This window comes from Pipistrellus kuhlii, unplaced genomic scaffold, assembly GCF_014108245.1.
Source record: "Pipistrellus kuhlii isolate mPipKuh1 unplaced genomic scaffold, mPipKuh1.p scaffold_m20_p_5, whole genome shotgun sequence".
NCBI classification, from domain to species: Eukaryota; Metazoa; Chordata; class Mammalia; order Chiroptera; family Vespertilionidae; genus Pipistrellus; species Pipistrellus kuhlii.
The window spans coordinates 72,132,497-72,154,400 of record NW_023425551.1 but is presented as its reverse complement, the minus strand read 5'-3'; the positions used below and the strand labels follow the sequence as shown (position 1 = coordinate 72,154,400).

At 32.8% G+C, this 21,904-nt stretch overlaps 1 protein-coding gene across 2 annotated transcripts in view; it reads right to left on the bottom strand.

The window, feature by feature from the left end:
* Window positions 1-21,904, bottom strand: part of SUPT3H (SPT3 homolog, SAGA and STAGA complex component) — a 393,577-nt gene that overhangs the window by 198,676 nt on the left and 172,997 nt on the right. For both annotated transcript variants that reach the window (XM_045573190.1, XM_045573189.1), the window contains exon 3: window positions 18,291-18,375. In XM_045573190.1, coding sequence (XP_045429146.1) covers window positions 18,291-18,375 — 85 coding nt within the window. The remainder of the gene's footprint in view (window positions 1-18,290; window positions 18,376-21,904) is intronic.

Sequence of the window (21,904 nt, the reverse complement as noted above, 5' to 3'; positions counted from 1 at the left end):
ATTTGCATGTTTCTCTTTTATTAGTGTAGATTGAAAATCAAAGTTCAGAAACAATAATTTACCTAATAAATATACAGTCTAATACACAAAGGTAAATAATAGCATTTTATTTTTTGAGCATAAATGCCTGTTATTACATATATTATATACACTATTACAATTATAATACAAATTAGACTATTTTTTATGGGATGTGAATTCTTAAAACTATATCCATAATGCCAATATTAAGACAGTCAGTAGACCTTAAAACACGTGAATGAAATGAATGCCTTAAAATCAGTTTTTGTTTTGCTTTATAACGTCTCAATTATAAAATAACTTAATCATTTTGTATTAAACTAACCTACCTTACATTAAAAGAGTATTAGAAAAGCAAATCCTACTGTATTAAATAATGCTAATGGAAGGTTAAATAATATTAATACACTAAATTATACATTTAAAAAAGAACATAAATTTTATGTTATGTATATTTTACCACCAAAAATATTGCAATAGACATACTCAAAAGAACCACTGAAATAAAAAAGAAAGTCAGTATACCAAGTGACAGCAAGGTTGTGGAGTAAATGAAAGTTTCATACCCAGTTGGCAGGAGTGAAAACTGACACAGCCACTGTGGAAAACGATTTGTCAATATTTATCAAAGTTGACATTTTAGACACTACATAACACTGTCCCTAAAAATACTCCTAAATGTGTGCCTTATGTTCATCAAGTACCTGTACAAGAATATTCATGGGAACATTATTAATAATAGGTCTAAATTGGGATAATCCAAATGTATATGAAAAGTGAAAAGGATAAATAAACTGTAACAAATGTATAGAATGAAATCCGTCACTATTACACATAACAACATGATGAATCTCACAAACATGGTGTTGAGTAAATGGAGTTAGACTCAGAAAAATATACGCTGTAAGATTTCATTTATATAAAGTTCAAACATGAGCAAGATTGTATTTATAGTGTTAGAAGTCAGGGTATTCTATTCAGATAAAAGACACAGACTGGGATAAAACATTTGCAGATTATATAATATATCCAAGAAAGACCTTGTATCCAGAACAAATAAAGAACTCTCTAACCTAAGTAGTAAAAAAACAAATATTGCAATTAAAAATGGGCAAAAGACTTAAAACACTTCATCAAAAAGGACACACCTATGGTAAACAAGAAACAAAATTAGTTTAACATCAGCTATTTGAGAAGTGCAAATTAAAATCATAAAGGGGTACTGTAACACTGATAAAAATGACTGAAATAAAAAAATACTGGCAATATCAAATGCTGATGAGGATAAGAAAAAATTGGATCTTTCGTGCATTGCTAATGGGAATGCAAAGTATAGAAGACACTTTGGAAAGCAGTTTGGCAGTTTCTTTTCTTTTTCTTTTTTTTCCTTTCTTTTCTTCTCCTTTCCCTCCTCTTCCTCCTCTTCTTCCCCCTTCCCCTCTGCCTCCTCCTCCACCACCTCCTCCTTCTTTTTCTGCTTTTGTCAATGAAGTTTTTAATTTTATTTATTTATTTTTTCTTTATTGATCAAGGCATTACATATGTGTCCTTATCCTTCCATTCCCCTCCCCCCCACTCATGCCCTCACCCCTCCTTGTTAGGCTTATATGCATACATACAAGTCCTAAAATTTTCAGGAGGGTTTTTGACTCTTGAATCTAAAAGGCACTTCCCATACAACCCAGGAGCCACAAATCCATGGCATTTATCCTAGAGAAGTGAAAGCTATGTCCACACAGAGACTTATATACAAATAATTCAATTCTTTCAACAGGTGAATGAATAAACAAACTGTGGTACATCCATGAAAAGAAATACTACTAAGATATAAAGACAACATAACTTTTGATACCCGAAACAACTTGGATGGATGTCAAGACCTTGATACTGTCTTTAACAAGACAACCTGAAAGGTTATATACTACATGATTCCATTTTAAAAATGACAGAAATGAAGAACATTAGTAGTTGCCAGGGTATGGAAAGAGGGGTGGGTAGGGAGGAGTTGTGCAAATTTAAGGAGTAACATAAGGGGGTTCTGTATACTGACTGTGATGGTGGTCACACAGATCTCCACGTGACAGAGAGTCATAGAAGTACACACATGTGTGCACAAGGACATGTAAACGTTGGAGAAATGCTAGTTAGAAATTATACTAATGCCAATTTCCTAGTTTTGATAATGTACTCTAGTTGTGTAAGACGTTACCAGGGGGAAAACTGGATGAAGGGTTCATGGAAATTCTCCTTTTGCAACATTTTGTCTATAATTAATTCAAATTAAGGGTTCAAGAATTCTTTTTGCAATATTTTATGAGTCCGTAATTAGTCCAAATTAAAAAGTAAACTACAATAACAAGTCATAAAAGGGTTATGCACAGAAAGGTTGTTCATATACAGGAGGCATGAGAGGGCTCCTGTGCGCTGGTCATTCTCTGTTTACTGGGTGTGTGCTGGTTACATGGGGGGCTCACTTAGTAAACATTCATCCAACTACAAATACTTAGGATTTATGTGCTCCTCTGTGTCCATGTTCCACTGAAGAAGTTTACTAAACTTGAAAAAATAAGTATAATCTTCATTAACCTAGAGTTGTTAACTTCATTAACAACTTTCCTAGGAAAGTTCTAGTTAAAATACACATTTGAAACAGTACATGTGTAAATCATGTTCAGACATGGTAAATATACAATAAAAGTATCTTAATTGGGATACAGTTGCTTTGTTCTTTTAGAATCCTTCATATTCTCATAATTTAAAGTCTATGGCATAACAATTATGTAACTAGATTCATTAGAATACCACTTATTAGATTCAGTAAAATCCTCTCATGATACCACATCCTCTCTCTTTGATAGTAGGAGTGCTGATAGTAATTATGCTGGGATGATGGGCACAAGCCAGGTTTTCCTGAGCAACCATGACATCTGTTGACACTACCTTTGGGACAAAAACTCCTTAAAAGATTGACTCTCATTTCTGCCTTCATTTTCTCATCTCCAATTCTGTTATTAATTCTAAAAGACTTTTTGTCCTCACCACTGGAATAGAACTACTTTTGCCAAATCTCATTAACTGCAATTAATCAACTCTACTCTCATTTTACTCAACCTTTCAACAGGATTTGAAACACCCTCTTCATTTGGCTACCAAGATACTACTCCTCATGTCACACCCTACCTTGCCAGTGTCTTCGTCTCTCCAATCTGTGAATGCTGGAATATCTCCATTCTTCTGTCTTTCCTTCTCTTCCCAGCTGATCCCTATTATCTTATGACTTTAAATCCCTTTTACATTCCAATCACTTCAACATTTTAATCCTTATCACAACCTCTCTCGTGAATTAAAATCATAAATTAAACTGCCTACTCGATTTCCCATGTTTTACAGGCTTCACAACTTTAGCACAATTAAAATCAAATGCTAAATATTTGCTGTAAACCATTATTCATCTAGCTGATTAGATAAAAATTATAGAGGTCATCCTTGATTTCTTCCATACCTTCACACTTAATTTCCACTCTGTCAGAAAGTCCTATTCCTGTAACCTCCAAAAACAATTAAAAAAAACCCACAACAACCCATATTGGATCAGTTCTCTCCATCACCACACCAGTGTGAGCTACCACAATGCACTACAGAATCCTGTTAATTAGTCTACCTGCTTCCACCCCAAAACTGATACAGCCTAATCACCTCAGAGTAGCTGGAGTGATCTTTTAAAAACCTTAAATCATGCAGAGGGGTCTGGCAATCTGTTACACAATGATGTACATGTTGAAAATATTGTATTATTTACTCAGAAATTATTGTCATTGTGAAAAAGAACCTTCACTTTGACAGAGATACAGTTGAAATTGATGTGCTTTACTAGAAAGTCAAATACATATTAAAACACACACACACACACACACACACACACACACACACACACACTTAAATCAGAGCACAAATCATTCTCCTATTAAAAAACTTTAGTGATTTCCTATGAGACTTAATGAAATTCAACTCTTTAACGTGGTTTATCTATCAATGTAGATAAATCAAACCTTTTAAAAACATCTGTCCTGTACAAAGTCAAACAGAGTGGAAGTGACACAGAGAGAAATACAATGCCTATATAATCTGACCCTTTTTCCCCTTTACACTTCATCTCCTACCACTGGATCCATCACTCACTCGTGCCAACACAATGATATTTCTCACTGCTTCTGAAGTCCACTCCAGTCTCAGGGCCTTCACATTTCCTGTTCCCTTAGTCTGGATTGTTCTTCCCCTAGAATGTGATATCTTACTTGATACATATAATTTTATGTGTAAATATAATTTCCTCTGAAGTAATCTAATTTTATTTCTCCCTCTCCTTATCCCACATAATTTTCTTCACATCAGGTAACATTATCTGATATTTAATGACTGTGCTTTCACACAAAAATATAAGCTTCATGAGGGCCAGGACTATACTAGTACGTTACCATTATATCCCTATCCTAAAACAATGATCGGAACATTTAACAACAAACCTTTGGTGAATGATGACTGAATGAAAAATGGAGCCTCTGTGTGGCTAAATAATCTAACTCTATCTCCTATACATCCAGTATAATTAAGGAGACAGGATTTTACTTATATCAGAATCCACATAATTGTATACTATTTTTAACAAGAGTCTATATTAAGAGTAGCAATATAAAATTTTAGTAGTTCCCTATTTTACTAAAGGGACTGATAAAACATTAAACCAGAAACTATTATAAAATAACTGCCTGCCCCAGCAGTTTTATACCTGGAGCAAAGGACGAACAAAGAGGGAACAAAAGGTGAACTTCCACTAAGTTATACGTGTTATGCCTTCTTTAATTTGGGCTTTTAAATGAAATAAGCAATTTGAATAAAATAAAATCCAATGAACTTAAAATTAAAAAAATATATATATAACATCTATGCATTTTCATTAAGTACCTGAGGAAACATGTGATTTGAAATTGCACTCTATTCTGTCTTATAAGGGACAGACTTAAATATATGACTAATAATCCATAAACATAGATCCATAGTACTTATGCACATTATTTACTCCTATTCCCATTTTAACTCAACATAAATATATGCTGATATATTGAACTATAAGTTTCAAACCATTTAAGCCAAAGAAAATCTATGTACTCCACAATTGTTATTTACTTTTTTCATTTTTGTTATATCAGACAAGTTCTTTTCAGACCTTTAAGGTCACATTGCTACAGCAGAATTAGAGGTTGAGTGTGTGTGTGTGTGTGTGAGTGTGTGTGTGTGTGTGTGTGTAAAATAAAAAATAAAGAGATTGGCACTTCTTTTCTAGGAACTTGGTTGATTTGTGGGTGATTTTAAAAATCCTGAAGACATAAACTCAAAAATATATTAAAATCCAAACCAAAGCAGGATCATGTGAGAAATATACTAGAATTATTAAAAATGAAGAAATGGTAATAAAAATTCCTTCTAATTGTTTTTAACATTTCTTTATTCTCATCTTTTCTGTTAATAAAAACAGAGAAAGACCTCATGAGAAACTTATTTCCTGCATCTAAAGGATTCAGTGGATATCAAATAGCAGATAATAAATACTAAACAAATCAAAGGAAGGATGATAAAATGTTTGCTCTCTTGGGAAAAATTATTACATGAATTATAAAACAACAGCTTATGAGATATTTCCCCCCTTCAGAGTTCTTACATCATACTTAGCATTAAATCTAATTAAATTATTATGCATCCTCCTATATTTATAATGCTTGATTTTAGGTATGAGAAAATCATACTCCATTGAAAGATACATTCGAATACTCAAATATTCTGATGTTTGCAACAATTCTATTGGAAATTTCTTGAAATTTAGTCTTTGTCACTGATTTTATAAATACTTAAATTAAATGTTCAATCTTAAAATAAATGGTGAGTGAATATATTATACACCTGAACTGATATAGTACTATATACCAACTATATTTAAATAAAAATTATTTTTCACTTTAATGAAAGATATAAAAAATGAAATAAATGAATTTCATTATGTGCAATAGCCATCTAGATTTTTGATTCAACAATAACTTACTGCATAAATAATTCTTTTCCAACTTATATATATATATTTTCATTTAATTGCAGATAATCTCACTCTAATATATTGATAGGTCTTCAAACCTGATTACTAGAAAAATTGGAGCACTTAAATCACCTTTAGGAATTTACAAAAAAATAGTAAACATATAACATCACAAGGTCACCCATTTCAAAAATGTGAAATGACTTAATCTTGCTTTATTCCCATACAAGCAGTATTATCAAACTCTCAAGGCTAATAGGACTAACTGTGATTTGTTACCTCTATCACCCAGGAGCCAGGCTCACAGAAATCAAAATCATCCACTTGGGCCTTCGACTTGAAGGAACTGTGGACATGACTAAAGATTGAGGTTTTAAGAATTTTAGTTTTGAAAACTCCCAGTTCCTTTTACTTCTCAAATTCTATGCTTCTTTGAGTCCTTCTGAATCAATAGTCTCAGCAATTGATTCATAATGGTGTCACCTCTGTAACTAGAAAAATTTGGTCGAATGGGTGTTGAAAATAGGAGCTATTTATCTGTTAATAGGTGCAATGCTAATAAATGTTTAATGTAAATCTAGTTCCATAAACTATTAATAATTAAATTCAATATTTAAGATATCAGAAATAGTGAACACTAGGTGTCAGTGTAAGAAGTGGAAAAATATTTTTCAAAACTTGTTTCCTATCAGGTATATAACAAAGAAATCAAAAGCAGCTGTGACCACATCTATTTATAATTACATAATTCGGTTAACAAGCCAATCTTTCTTTCAAACAAAAATTCCTGTTTCAAAACCATCAAGAGTTTAAAATCAGATTAAGCTGATTATTAGAAGTTACAAGTCTTTTGTAAATTCAGGTGTATAATGCAGAAAAAATAATTTTACTTTTAAGAATAAATATTTTCTAAAATGCGATTAAATGCAGGTATAAGTCTGAAAGTATTATGTTACATGATGTTAATTGGTAGAAAAGAATCATTTTTAAAATAGTAGTGCTGGATGTTTAGTAAAGGACATTGAATTTTAAGTTTCCCCCACCTCCAAATAGAAGTCTCCTACACAAATGTCAAGGCATTAGATGTTAAAATGCTTACAGGGTTAGTTCACACAAAAACAAACAAACAAATAAAAAAACAAAACACCTGAACTCAGGAAGGGTAATTGACTCTCCCAAAATTCTGGTAACTAGAGCTTCAAAAATATAATCATCATTAGCAATAACAATTATAAACAAAGGGTAACATTAAAATATTGACTCACATTTTAAAAGTGCATTCTTAGGAAATGCACTTTTAAATTTAGGCCCAATAATAACTTAAAATGAGTATATTCATATTAGAACAGTGTGCATTAAGGGAGCTTGATTCTCTTCTAGCTACTGAACATTCTCTCACCTATTCAATTATTCATTTCTCTGTTTCATCTCTAAAACTCCACACCATTATTTGCTTATTAAGTCTTCCCATGTGTTTTACAAGCATATTGGGAAACTTTTTTATACAATATTCTGAAAGTCATTCAATCATGGGAAAGTAACAAAACTCAATACAAAATGATGGGACTAAAAAAATCATTTAGGAGAACATTCAGGATTTGCTGGAGAAAAATAAATGCTTTAGTGTTCTAGTTTCACTGATAGTTAAGTTATATTCAAATTACTGATAGTTAAATTATATTCAAAACATAGTAATAATGTAAAAAAAAGTATGAAGTTTATGGAAAAACTTTAAAAATCCAGAATTGAAACAAGTTAATCAAGGCAATTTAGACTGTGTCTGCAGGTTTCTTAGGGACATAAAGCCTAAGGGAACATACAGTAGGGAATGGGGAAATTCACAAATAATATATTATTTAAGCTGATATCTAAGAATTTTAAGATCTCTAATCACATTATTAATGAGAAATAAAAGTAGGAGAAATAGAGATAGACTGTATATGTTGAGACATTCAAAGGCAGCAAAGAGGCCCCAGAAATACAGATAGCATATGGCTTTATAATTTTTAGAAATTTCATTTTTTGCCTCCATATATTCTATTTTTTAATATTTACTTTTCAATTACAGTTGAAATACAATATTATATTAGTTTTGGTGTACAAACATAGTGAGTAGACATTTGCATACATCATAAAGTGATCACCCTGGTTAGTCTAATAACCATCTAACATCATATATAGTTACTACAATATGATTGACTGTATTCCCAATGCTGTACTTTACATCCCTATGACTATTTTTATAACTGCCTATTTGTATCAAATACTTCTTAACCTCTTTCACCTTTTTCACCCATTCCCCCCATAAAAAAGTCAGACAGGAAAAGATAAATACCATATGTTTTCACTTATATTCTAAAACAAAAAACACACAAAATAAATAAACAAAACAGAAACACTTGTCAGAATGGCTACCATCAACAAATGAACATATGACAAGAGCTAACAAGGATGTGGAGAAAAGGGAGTTCTAGTACATCTCTGGTGGGAATGCAGACTGGTACAGTCATTATGGAAAACAGTATGAAGTGTCCTCAAAAAATTAAATATGGAACGGCCATTTGACCCAGTGATCCCACATCTAGAAATATATCTTAAGAAACCTAAAAACTAATTAGAAAGAATAATGTACTCATCCCTATGTTCATAGCAGCACAAATTACAATAGCTAAGATCTGGAAAAAGCCCAAGTGCCCATCAGTAGATGAGTGGATAAAAAAGTTGTGGTACATTTACATATACAATGGAATACTATGCATTAAAAGAAGGATCTCTTACCGTTTGAGACAACATGGATGGACCTGGAGAGTAACATGCTAAGCAAAATAAGCCAGTCAGAGAAAGATAAGTATCACATGATCTCACTTACATGTAAAATCTAATGAACAAAATAAACAGACTAACAAAATAGATCCAGAAACACAGAAGCATGCAACACACTAAATAGACTCTCAGAGGGTGGAGTGGGGGAAGTGGACAAGGTAGGGCGGGGAAGATTCATCAAAGAACTCATATGCATACTTGCTTAGCCCATGCTTAGTTCATGCCGAGCCCATGGACAGACAATAGTGCTGTGAAGGCCTGGGGAGAGGGCAGAATCAGGGTGGAGGGGGGATTGGGGGAGGCAGTGGGGATAGATATTTGTAATGCTTTCAGCAATAAAAATAAAATAAAATAAATTTTAATAATCGGAATTCTATTCCTGACATCATTTAAATTCATTCTGAAATCCAAACATAGCTTTAGTTATTAATGATTACTAAGAATCTTATTCAAGCATAAAGACTAAGTCAAAACAAAAACAAAACAAAACAATTGGCTTTAAAATTTAAGTGTAAATTTTAAAAAGTATTAATTATCATTCCCTCTTCTGGAGAGAAGCCATTTGGTCTTTCATACTGACATAGATAAATAAGTTCTTTCTTGCTTCCAAAGAACTTTCATTTCCTGGATAGCATTAAAAAAAACACACAAATAAATTAGATATATTAGAGGAAAAAGGCTGAATTCTAGTATTTTCTTTATTTCCACAAGTGAGATGTTTAAACAATAGTAACTGCCTGATCTCTGATTTATATAAAAATTCAGTGGCTTTATTTTATATCCAACATGATAGAAAATACCAAAGTTATTTATTTAAAAAAAAAGGGGGGGAGGGGAGTTAATAGTTTTGCTTTTAAATGGAAACACACACACACATTTAAAAAATACTGAGTTCTACTGTGCTCGCGTTTTCCAGTGGTTAGAGTGTGGCCCCACTTGCCAGGGTTAAGGGTTCCATTCCTGGTGAAGGGCACATGCCAGGGTTGGCAGGTTTGATCCCAGGCCCTGGTTGGGCAGGAGGCAACCAATCAACGTGCTTCTCTCATTTCGATGTCTTTCTGTCTCTCAATCTCCCTTGCTCCTCTCTTCCTTCCACTCTCTCTAAAAATCAATGGAAAAAAAATATCCTCAGGCGAGGGTTAACAACAACAAATTGAATTCCTAGTAAACACAAGGAACCCATAACACCTTATTCTTTTTTCTTAATTTTAAAAAAATTCTCACTCAAGGATGTTTATTGATTTTAAAAAGAGAAAAAGGGAGTGGGGAGGAAGAGAGGTTACCTCCATTGATCAGTTACCTCCCATAGGCATCCTGAACTGGAGATGGAATCAGCAACCTGGGCATGTGCCCTGATCAGGAATCGAACCCTCAACCCTTTTGGTTGCACAGGACAATGCTTCAACCAACAGAGCCACCGAGCCAGGCACAATGTTATTCTTAACAATAAGATCAAATGCTTGTATATTTAGGAAAAAAAAGAACAATTTTTTAAAGCTACCACAGACAATATTATTGAACAGAATAAAGCAGAGACTTCTATGATGAAAGTAAAAGAAAATAGAATAAGAAACTGAGAAAAAAATTACTTTTTCTTTATGTGAACCATAAGAAAATTTTTAGGAACTCTATTAGGTATTTTACTTCTCATAAGATTATCACTTCTCACTGAAGTCTAGTGATCGAACACAACAGTCTTCAAGAGGAAATTTTCAAGAAAAAAGGCATTATCAGAACTTTTCTTTTTGAAGCCTATTACCAATGCAAGCAGAAATATGGTGAATTTTTAAACAAGTTCAATATTTTGAATATATTTTTCAATTATGTTTAAATCTATTCTTTTTGATACATTTAATTAGCTTGACTGGAGGTCTATTAAATGATGCCTATTTTAATGTTATTAAATTATTCATTATGCCTAGACATTTTACAGGCCAAGACCATTTTCATATAGAAGAATATTACTTTTTCTCTTTACAAACTTCAAGTCTGCTAAATCTCTATCAGAGACTTGAGAGTAAATTTATATTTTCCATACAAAAGAAGATTCTGCTTCCCTTTATTGGGATTTCTCTTTTTCAAGTACTTTTATTCTTTTTAATATTCTCGAAAATATAAATCCTTCTCGCAAAACAATACTCTTCACTCAGAGGGCCACAGAATACTCAAATTTAGAAGGAATCCTCGAGGTGTGTATAGTCCATTTAGTCAGATAAGTACCCATTAGTGCCTACAAGAATAAGCATATCTCCAGCTACACAAAGAAGAAATGGCTTGAATTCCATATTCACTGCTAATAAGCTGTATGATTTGGGACAAGTTGCTTAATTTTTCTGTTCTTCAGTTTCCAAGTCTATAAATGAAGATAGTGCATTCTAACTCTAGATTTACTATAATATTAAGTAAAATGTTTGTTACAAGAGATGCCATTCTGTCAAAGTGTGTGCAGATTAAAAGTTTAAAAATAAAATATTTGTATTTTTTTAAAACATATTTTATTGATTTTTTACAGAGAGGAAGAGAGAGGGATAGAGAGCCAGAAACATCGATGAGAGAGAAACATCAATAAGCTGCCTCCTGCACACCCCCTACCGGGGACGTGCCTGCAACCAGGGTACATGCCCTTGACTGGAATCGAACCTGGGACCTTTCAGTACGCAGGCCAATGCTCTCTCCAATGAACCAAACCGGTTTCAGCTATTTGTATTTTCTTAAGTGCATTTGCTAAATTAAGGAATCTTTACATAAAAATTTTTTGGGAAAAAATTTTTAGTCTCAAGAAATATATGCTACACTCTATACATTTATACAAAAAAAACTTCATTATTGAGAGATATCATTTTTGTTTATCATACACTATCTTTAGTTTCTAAAAACAAAATACCCTGGATATATCAACTTTTTCTAATTGTTTGAAGCCTTCCTAGGAATATGAATAATCATATTTTGTTATTTACAAGTGATGGTCTATTCAACCAAAAAACTTTATTAGGAGACTTTAGACATTACTGTATACACATTCTGGAACATACTTTATAAATTTTTCTCCTAGACCACCTAGATACTTGTAATTTTGTGTATTTGTACTTTTGAGCAATTATTTTCTCCTGGCTACTTGTAGTTTCTTATCAATGCCTCACTTAGTAAATAATCACCATTCTGCTGCTTCTACTCTATTGTAAAGAAGAAAAACAAATAATTTTTTTAATTAAACATACTGAATAATGAGCAGCATTTCTATAGTATTAACTACCTACTTTTATTGCTTACTGTCAATTCTTAGCTGGATTAGAGTGCCAAGTCAGTATAATATTACTGATAACAAAACATCATTTTCAAAATTAGTATAAAAATGTTAAGACTTTTTTCTTAATCCTTTTTTAATTGACACACTTATTTAAACTTTATATCTCCTTCCATTAACTTTAAAAAATTGAAGTTAAATTTATATCAGTGCTCCATTTAGAAATACTTTGTGAATTTCAGATTATATATTGAATATATTAGAATTTCAGAACAACTTACTCTAGAGAAGTATATAAGGATAGTTAATATCTTTAGGGGAAACTAAGAATATGATTTACACATTTATCAAGATACATAAAAATGACTAAAAATTATTAGCATAAACAAATTGGGCCCTATCCCAATATATTAAAATTACTTGCTTTATCCCTAATATAACATTAGGATGGGTGCATATATTTGAAGGGACTAAAAAACACACACACATCTTTTAATAAAGTATTATATATTTTTCAACATTGTCTTACTTATTATCTATACCAATATTATTCAGTACTAGGATCTGAGAAATAAAGTCTCTTAATTATATCTACACTAGAGGCTCAGTGCACAAAATACGTGTGTGGTAGGGGGTCCCCTCAGACTGGCCTGCACCCTCTCCAATCTGGAGTCCCTCTCGCAATCTGGGACCGCTGGCTTCTAACTGCTCACCTGCCTGCCTGCCTGATCACCCCTAACCCCTCTGCCTGCCTGTGTGATCACTCCAAACTGCTCTCCCCTGCCTGCCTGATCCTCCCTAACTACTCTCCCCTACTGGCCTGATCATGCCTAACCACTCTCCCCTGTAGGCCTGATGGCTCCTAACGGCCTCTGCCTCAGCCCCTGCCACTGTGGCTTTGTCCAGAAGACATCCAGTCTTTCTGGTCTAATTAGCATATTACCCTTTATATAGGTTTGCATCTATTTGGTAAATTCAAAATTCTTGGAAACTATACATTAGGTATTTATAAGATGTTTCAGCCAGAACTAAAACATTCAACACAGGTCAGAAGTCCAAGCATGATATAGGATCCAGCAGCTAGTACAGATTAGTGAGGTGAAGGGAATCTAGCAGACCAGCAATGGGGAGGAAAAATAAAGAAGCCTAAAGAAAAAATCTTTGACACATGAAGAAAAATTGGAAGATACTATTTTATATCCATGCTAAGAAAACCAAGTAACCTGAGACACTACATATAACTTATCAGTACTCTGAACAATTTGTGCTTTGAGATTTTCTTACCTTGAAGACTTGAACAACTGACTATTAGTGAGATATTCTCTAGTAGGATGAAAGAGACAGGCTAAGGATGCAGGTGTGTGGTGGTGAGGGGTGGGATTAGAAAACCCTTCCTGGTTGGTCTTCTAGGTTATGCTGTAGCAAATTACCCAGGGGAATTCAGAGAAAATGGAGCTCAAGAGGTTTTCTACTTCAAATATGCCCATACTGTGTCAAAGATTAAAAACTACTTATCTATTGTATTAACAGCAATATGAACTTATTTATTTTTTAAAAAGAAGAGATGCAATAGTATCTCTTGAAGCATGAGGCGGTAATACATGAGAGAAAATAAGATTAATTAAAATAGGAAATTTTAAGGCCAATCAATCAGAAATAAGTGCTGTTCCAAATCAATTATAAAATTATCACAATACATTCACAAGAAAATAAAGTTATAAGTACAAACAAATAAAAGTCATCAGCATTTAGCAACACAATGTTTTATATTTTGAACCACCCTGTATATGGACATGGGCACATGTGTGTTTTCCACAAAATGGTGTGTTTTCAGTCTGTTTATGCTAAATATGTGGTACTTCACTTACTCCACAGTAGGACCAGACAAAACAGACAAAGATTTTTTCCCCCCAGATGGTATTTGTGAACCCCTGTAACCCATTCATATAAACACAGAATGTGTTCCGGTTTGCTGAGTTACATATACATGCTGTGACTCAGTACAAAGTCTGAATGTTTAGTTAGCTAGAAGTCTGCTTCCATTCTATGATTCATGAGGTCCCCCTGGTATCGCTACTTCCTTTATTTTATGCAATCACAAATTATATTAGTTTGTCCTATTTTGATAACCCTTATAATTGAAGTTCTGCACGAGAAATTTTATGACTATTTTAAAACATACTCATAAACTATTACTGAGGTGGCATAAGTGACGCCTCACAGAACTGGTGATTAGGATTGAGCAGGGCCTTGCATGAGCTCCTTCTACCAGGTTAACTGCTAAGTTAAAAAGTATTAGAAGTATTATAGGAGGGGAGTGGGAAAGCAGGGATAGACAACTCAGCGCATGCTGACCAAGATGGGAGATTTAAGCAATCAATTTTCACACATATAAATTTGTTACTAATTTTTACAATTAAAGATTATTACCATGACCTTGAAAAACTGGTTCTGATATGAAAACAGTACAACAGATTGAATAGCTTATTCCTTACCTGTAAACTAATATAGTGAATTTCTAATATAATTTTGAAATGAAATGTAATTATATTCTAAGCATAAAATGAAGAGACCCTCTGACAAGTAACTGAGTGAATAGAAAATAAAAGCACCTATACAGTCATCAGAAATCATGGCAGCTTAGAATGTGAAAGGATATTATAATTAATAGCATTATAGGAGCAATTCATTTATTGATGCTGCAATCCTGAGTATAGTTCCAGTATAGTTCTCATTGCTCTGGGTACTGCTGCCACTATAATGGCTCAATACAAAACAAAGACTGAACACTATTTTCCCTTTTTGCCTTTTTTGTAAAAGTCAAAATCCTCTTCAGATTTCTTCAGGTTAGTGGAAACAGGTACTGGGGTAGGTCTTTAGTAAAAGTGAAGTGGTGGAACACAAACTTTCAAAAGGCAGGGGATGCCTATATGTACAGGGTGTCCCAAAAATGCATATATACTTTGAATAATTACTAATCCCAATGGGTTGAATCTGAAAAGAAGGAAACATCAATTGAGCTATCAACTGTTAAAGTATATGGGTATTTTTGGGATACCCTATCTTACATAACACATAAAAATTAGCTCAAAATGTCTTAAAGACTTAAATGTAAGACCTGAAACTATAAAATTCCCAGAAGAAAACATGGGAAAAACTCTTTGACATTGGTCTTGCCCATGATTTTTTTTTTCTTCCTGGATATGACACTAAAAACACAAGTAACAAAACTAAAAAATAAACAACTAAAACTTTATCAAATTAAAAAGCTACTGCAAGCAAAAGTAATGATAAAATGAAAAAGCAACCTATGAAATGGGAGAAAATATTAGTAAACCAAATATCTGATAAGGGGTTAATATCTAAAATATATAAGGACCTGATAAACTCTATAGTAAAAGAAAATAAAAAAGAAATAATTTTAATACTTGCAAAGGATGGGTATCAGGAAGCCCCAATCCTGGTTCCAACTCCACCACTTACTAAGCCTATAACTTTGGGCAAATCATCTTTCTTCACTTGGCCATTCAAATTAGGAATAACAATATCCTCACTGAGATTTAATAATAACCAAATAAAACATACATGAAAACATTATAAAGTTTTTTTAAAAAATAAGAAAAGGATCTGATAGACATTTTTCCTAAGAATTTATGCAGCTGGCCAACAGGTATATGAAAAGATGCTGAACATCACTTATCATCAGAGAAATTCAAATCAAAACCACAATGAGATATCAAACTTTAGCAAATAATAGCATGTTAGGTAGCTATTATTTAAAAAAAAAAAAAAAAAAAAAGACATAAGATAACAAGTGGTGGTGAGATGTGGAAAAGAAGGAATCCTTGCAGGATGTTAATAGAAATGTAAGTTGGAAAACAGTATGGAGGTTTCTCAAAATATTAAATATAGAACTACCATTTCCCTCTAGTCTCCATATTTTCTAATGAGATTTCAGCTATGTTTCAAATCATTGTTCCCTTATAAAAAATCTGGCTACTTTCAGATTTACATCATGTCTTTAGTATTCAGTAGTTGGAACATGCATTTTGGGGGGATTACCCTGTTTAGAGTGGGCTCAGTTTCTTGAATCTGTAGATTTACATATTTCGGAAGTTTTCAGTCATGATTTGATTATTGAGAAAACCATTTACAATAGCACCAAAGAAGATTACACTTAGGAATCAATCTAACAAGAAATACATGAAGCCTATAGAAGAAAAATGTTATAACACTCATGAAAGACACAAAAGTAGTCTTGAAAAAAATGTTAAGACAGTTCCTATTCTTAAATTGATTCAACACTATAAAGATGTAGTTCTCTCTAAATTTATGAATTCATGCAATCTCAATAAAAATACCAATAAGCTATTTTATGAATCTACAAAGTTTAATATAACATTCACTTGGAAAAATAAACATATAAGAAATGCCAGGAGCATATTGAGAAAGAAAAATTACAAGGTAAGACTAGCTGTAACAATCTTTAAACTGTACTATAAAATTGGTATAATTAAAAATGTCATATTATAATAGCACATGTATAGACAATTTAAGCAATGGCACAGAATACAAAATTAGAAATATACCCTAAAGCATATATACTAATTTAGAGTATCATAAAGGAAATATCTCAAATGTATCAAAAACAAAATAGCTTACACAATAACAAAAATAATTTATAGATGAACTAGGGATCTAAACATTAAAAAGGAAAGTCATACAAGTACTAGAAGACAAAACTGAATGATTATCTCTTTAAACTTAGTATAAAGAAAAGCCTTTCTAACTATGATTCTAAATCCAAAGGCAATAAATGATTAATGAACTTTAATCTCTTAAAATAACAAGTAGAAAGAAAACTGATCCACTGAAAGGATTTATTAACATATACCATAAACAAAGGACTAATATTTCTAATATATATCAACCTAGGACCGAAAACCAGATAGAAAAATGGGAAAAGAATATGACAGTGTTTTTCACTGGTACAATCTGAACAATAAAAATAACTAATATTACTGCATAATACCCTAAAGATAAAATTGAAATATGTTTTAGTTCATCTATATGTTAAAATTAAATAAATATGTGGTGATAAAGAATGGCTATTCCTTTAAGGATAATAGAAATTAAAAAAACAGAAAAGGAAAGAAGGAAATAGAAAACCACTATTAGGTAAATATCTATATATATAAAAGGCTAATATACAAAGTGTCCCCTTGGGAATTTAACCGGGAGACCAGATGGAAACAGCTATGGATGAGTGCTGACCACCAGAGGGCAGCACGGAAAGAAGGACCCCAGCTAGCAGCCAGAAGTCCCTAATCAGCCCTGATCTCCGGCCAGGCCTAGGGATCCTACCTGTGTACGCATTTTGTGTACCAAGCTTCTAGTATGGTAATAATTATCTTAAAATATACTGATGAATGCTAAAATTTATGGACAAACATAAACCTGTTGATATGATACCCTTAGAAAGACCCCTAACTTCTATTAATAAGTTACTTTTTTTTCATTTTGTTGTTAATAAGTATCTTAGGGGAAATATTTGGTGACCATGCAAATATTCTTTTTATCTTGAATTGGCTCCTGGAAGAGAATAGGGACATTGAGAAAAAAAGATGAAATTCAAATAAGGTTGATAATTGTATTAACAGTATTATGCCCTTATTACTTCCTGGTTTTATAATTGTACTATAGTTATGTCAGATGTTAAGAGATGGCATTGAAGAGTATTTAGGAATTCTCTGTACTATTCTATTTATACAATATTTTGATGTCTAAAATTCAAAATAAAAAGGATTTAAAAATAGTACTGGAAAAACTATGCTTACATAGTGATAGAATACAGATTATAAAAGTTATTACCAGGGCTCAGAGGGTAAGTGAAAAAACTGATTTATACAGGCGACCCGTGGGAACTTCTATGGATGATGAAAATGTCCTCATATCTTGATTGTGTTGGTAGTCACATAAGAATAAGTCATCAAAACTGGTAAAATTTTGCTACATGTAAACTGTAACTCAATAAAACTGACAAAAAATTCCAAATGCAATCCCAACATAAGCAGAATGCAGAGGAGAGATAACAAATGAGATTATATATGTTCTTACCAGATTAATTAACTGAGTGTGTACCACATCTTCTACCAAAACTGCTGTTTCATGAAGAGGCCTCCTAGAATCACCTAAAGAAAACCTGCAAAAAATAAAAAATTAATCACACCAGTATCAAGACTTACAAAGCTAAGAATGGAGAAGGTGAAAGATATTTACTACAATTATCTGTTTAATAAAGTACAATTGTTTTCTCAAGTAACAGAGTAGTGGTACAGTTTCTTATGGACAATGAATTGCATCTCTCTTACATCAAGTGAAAGCAGTGTTATCTATCTTATTTTTTGATTTGTGTAAAATTTTTAAGGGTATTTACTTTTCCAAAATGTTTTCAAATTGTCAAGCCCTGTTTAAGAATAGAGTGAAGGACTGAAAAGGATTCTATAATAAAGGAGATCCTTTCACAATGCATACATATAACAAGTCCTCATATTGTACACTTTAAATAGCTTACAATTTTATTAGTCAACTAGAGGCCTGATGCATGGAAATTCATGCAAGAGTAGGCCTTACTTCCCCCAGATCCCAGAAACAGGGCTGACACTGGCTTTCCTTGGGCACCTGGAAACAGGACTTCCCTCCTCCGGCCACCTGCAGGCTGGCCTCCCCCAGGCCACCCACAGGCACCCAGGACCTGGGTTGGCTTCTCCTCCTCTCCCCACTCCTACCCCGCCCCCTGCCCGACACCCCAGCTTTGTCCAGAATGACATCCAGTCTAATTAGCATACTATCCTTTTATTATTATAGATTATACCTCAATAAAGCTGATTGAGTTTTAATAGAAAATAGATTCTGAAAAAGAAGCCAAGAGTGTAACTTTGATAAAAATCTGTGGCAAAGAACCTGCTGGGCCCGTCAGGAAGAACGCAAGGCCCACAAGCAGACCTGCTCATAAAGCATCCATGAACTCACCAAAAAGAAAGGACTAAGAGACATTTCTTTACTGCCATGTATTCATCTTCTTGGATGCTGAGCTGCTTTCAGTACTTACTACTGGCTACGAACTCTAATGTGGTTAACTCATTCTGGATGCTGTGGCTAAGTAAATTGCTGTGGTCTTGGGAGTTAGTTACTTTTTTTTTTTTATTACTTCTGGTTTTTGGACATTTTTCTACCTCAGGTAACTGACATTACTTTGAATGGACACCAAGTGACTACTGCTTATTGTAAGAAGGTTCTAGGTGCCTTTCTGTCCCCAAAAGAAAGTTTCCTTTTTCCCTTCAAACTATTTATTTGATTATACTTTATAAACTAGGTATTACTATAATATCCAGGAATTTCTCCTAACTGGAATTAGAGTGAATAGCAGGTTACAGCCCTCACTACACTCTTGTCAGCTAACCTGGCACTAGACAGCACGTCCAAACACAGACATCATACTGCTTATGTCATTCTTACCCAATATCTGTTGAGAATGATTTACCCACTGTTCAAAGGGGTGGGTAGTGCATAAGATTGCTATGATCATTCATTTAAGGCAACCAGACAGTTAAAACACATGCAAATTATCCTTACTCTTCAATTTTTATCACCTCTAACTTTCATATACCTCAATGATTTTATCTATTTTTCAAAGTAAGAAATTAATTCAATTGGTTTTGAAAAGGTCAAAGTGATAAGTAAATTAAAACATCAAATGAATACCTAGGATAACAGTTTTTCTAGCAAGTAGATATAAATGTAGAAAAATATAAGAAAAGAGTATAAAATTATCATTCATGGTCTGTAAAATTTATAATATATCAGTGTGAAAAATACACATATATTTGTATAAAGTAAAATGAAAGTTAAGCTGAGACCGGTTTGGCTCAATGGATAGAGCATCGGCTTGGGGACTGAAAGGTCCCGGGTCCGATTCCGGTCAAGGGCATGTACCTTGGTTGCGGGCACATCCCCAGTGAGGGGTGTGCAAGAGGCAGCTGATCGATGATTCTGAATCTCTCATCGATGTTTCTAACTCTCTCTCTCTCTCTCTCTGTGAAAAATCAATAAAATATATTTAAAAAATAAAAAAATAAAAAATAAAAAAATGAAAGTTAAGGCCAGTTAAAACTTTGAAAAAACACTATTATATGTATATCACCTATTGATATTAAGTACCTAGTATGTTTCAGGCACACTTGCCATTACTTAGGATCATCAATGAACAAAACACATTAAACAAAAGACAAAAAGAGTAGAATTTGCATTCCAATGAGGAAAGGATACAAAAATCAATATAATTAATATTATAAATTACTAAAGAAGTGATGTATATGTTAAAAATATAGCATAAGATAAAGGAAAACAGAATCAGGAGATGGGCAGTGTGAAATATTAAAATAATCATGTATTAATCTTTGATGTATGAGAGAAATAGCTTTTAATAAATGAGAAGAAAACATAAATTAGACAATTTTGCAAAAACCAGACTTAACTAGGAAAGTTCACCTAGAATTATCATAGCACAAGGCATGAAAATGTGCATATTAAGAAGTTTACACAAATGACATATGCATATGAATTTCGTATTACAATTCAGAGCAATTTCCTCTTATATCTTATATTCCCAAAAAGCAAATATCCCCATATTCAAACTGTAATAAGTAACAGCATAAAGCAAATTATTCCTTATTAGAGGAATAAAAAGATAATGAATGAATGGTAGGCCAGGGATAGAGCAAAAAGATTTACTTCATTTATCTTATTTTAATAAAAAAAAAATGAAGGTCAAGAAAATTAAATAACCATCTTACGGTCACAAATCTAATTAAAGGCTTTTATTTCAACTAGAAATAATCTTCTGCAATTCTATGTTAAATGAGCAAAAACTAACAAATTAGATACATTATTCTTAGATGCTTACTTACCAAAGATTAACAAAATAATATAAAGTCTGGTTCAACTACTTTGCATAACTAATTTCTAAGTCTTACAGTGCAGAAGCTTTTTAGTTTGATGTATTTAGTTTTATTTATTTGTTTTGGCTTTTATTTTCTTTGCCCTAGAAGACATACTTAAAAAAAATTTAAGATCAATGTCTAAGAGTTTATTGTTTATGTTTTTTCTAGAAGTTTTATGGTTTCAGATCTTACAATTAGAGTCTAACCCAGTGGTCGGCAAACTGCGGCTCGCGAGTCATATGCAGCTCTTTGGCTTCTTGAATGTGGCTCTTCGACAAAATACCACATGCAGGCACACACGCACAGTGTGATTGAAACTTTGTGGCCCATGCACAGAGTCGGTTTTCGGCTCTCAAAAGAAATTCCAATCATTGTACTATTGATATTTGGCTCTGTTAACTAATTAGTTTGCCAACCACTGGTATAACCCATTGAGTTTATTTATATATATATGGTGTAAGATTTCATTATTTTTGCATGCATCTGCCCAGTTTTTCTAACACCATTTATTATAGAGACTGTGTTTTCCCCATTGTACATTTGTGCCTGTCTTGTTATATATTAATTGATCATATAGACATGGGTTTATTTCTGGGCTCTCTATTCTGTTCTATTGATCTATGTGTCTTCTTTTATGCCAGAATCCTGTTGTTAGATTATTAAAACCTTGTAGTATAGTTTGATATCAGGTAGCATGATAAATCCAACTTGGTCCTTATTTCTCTATAT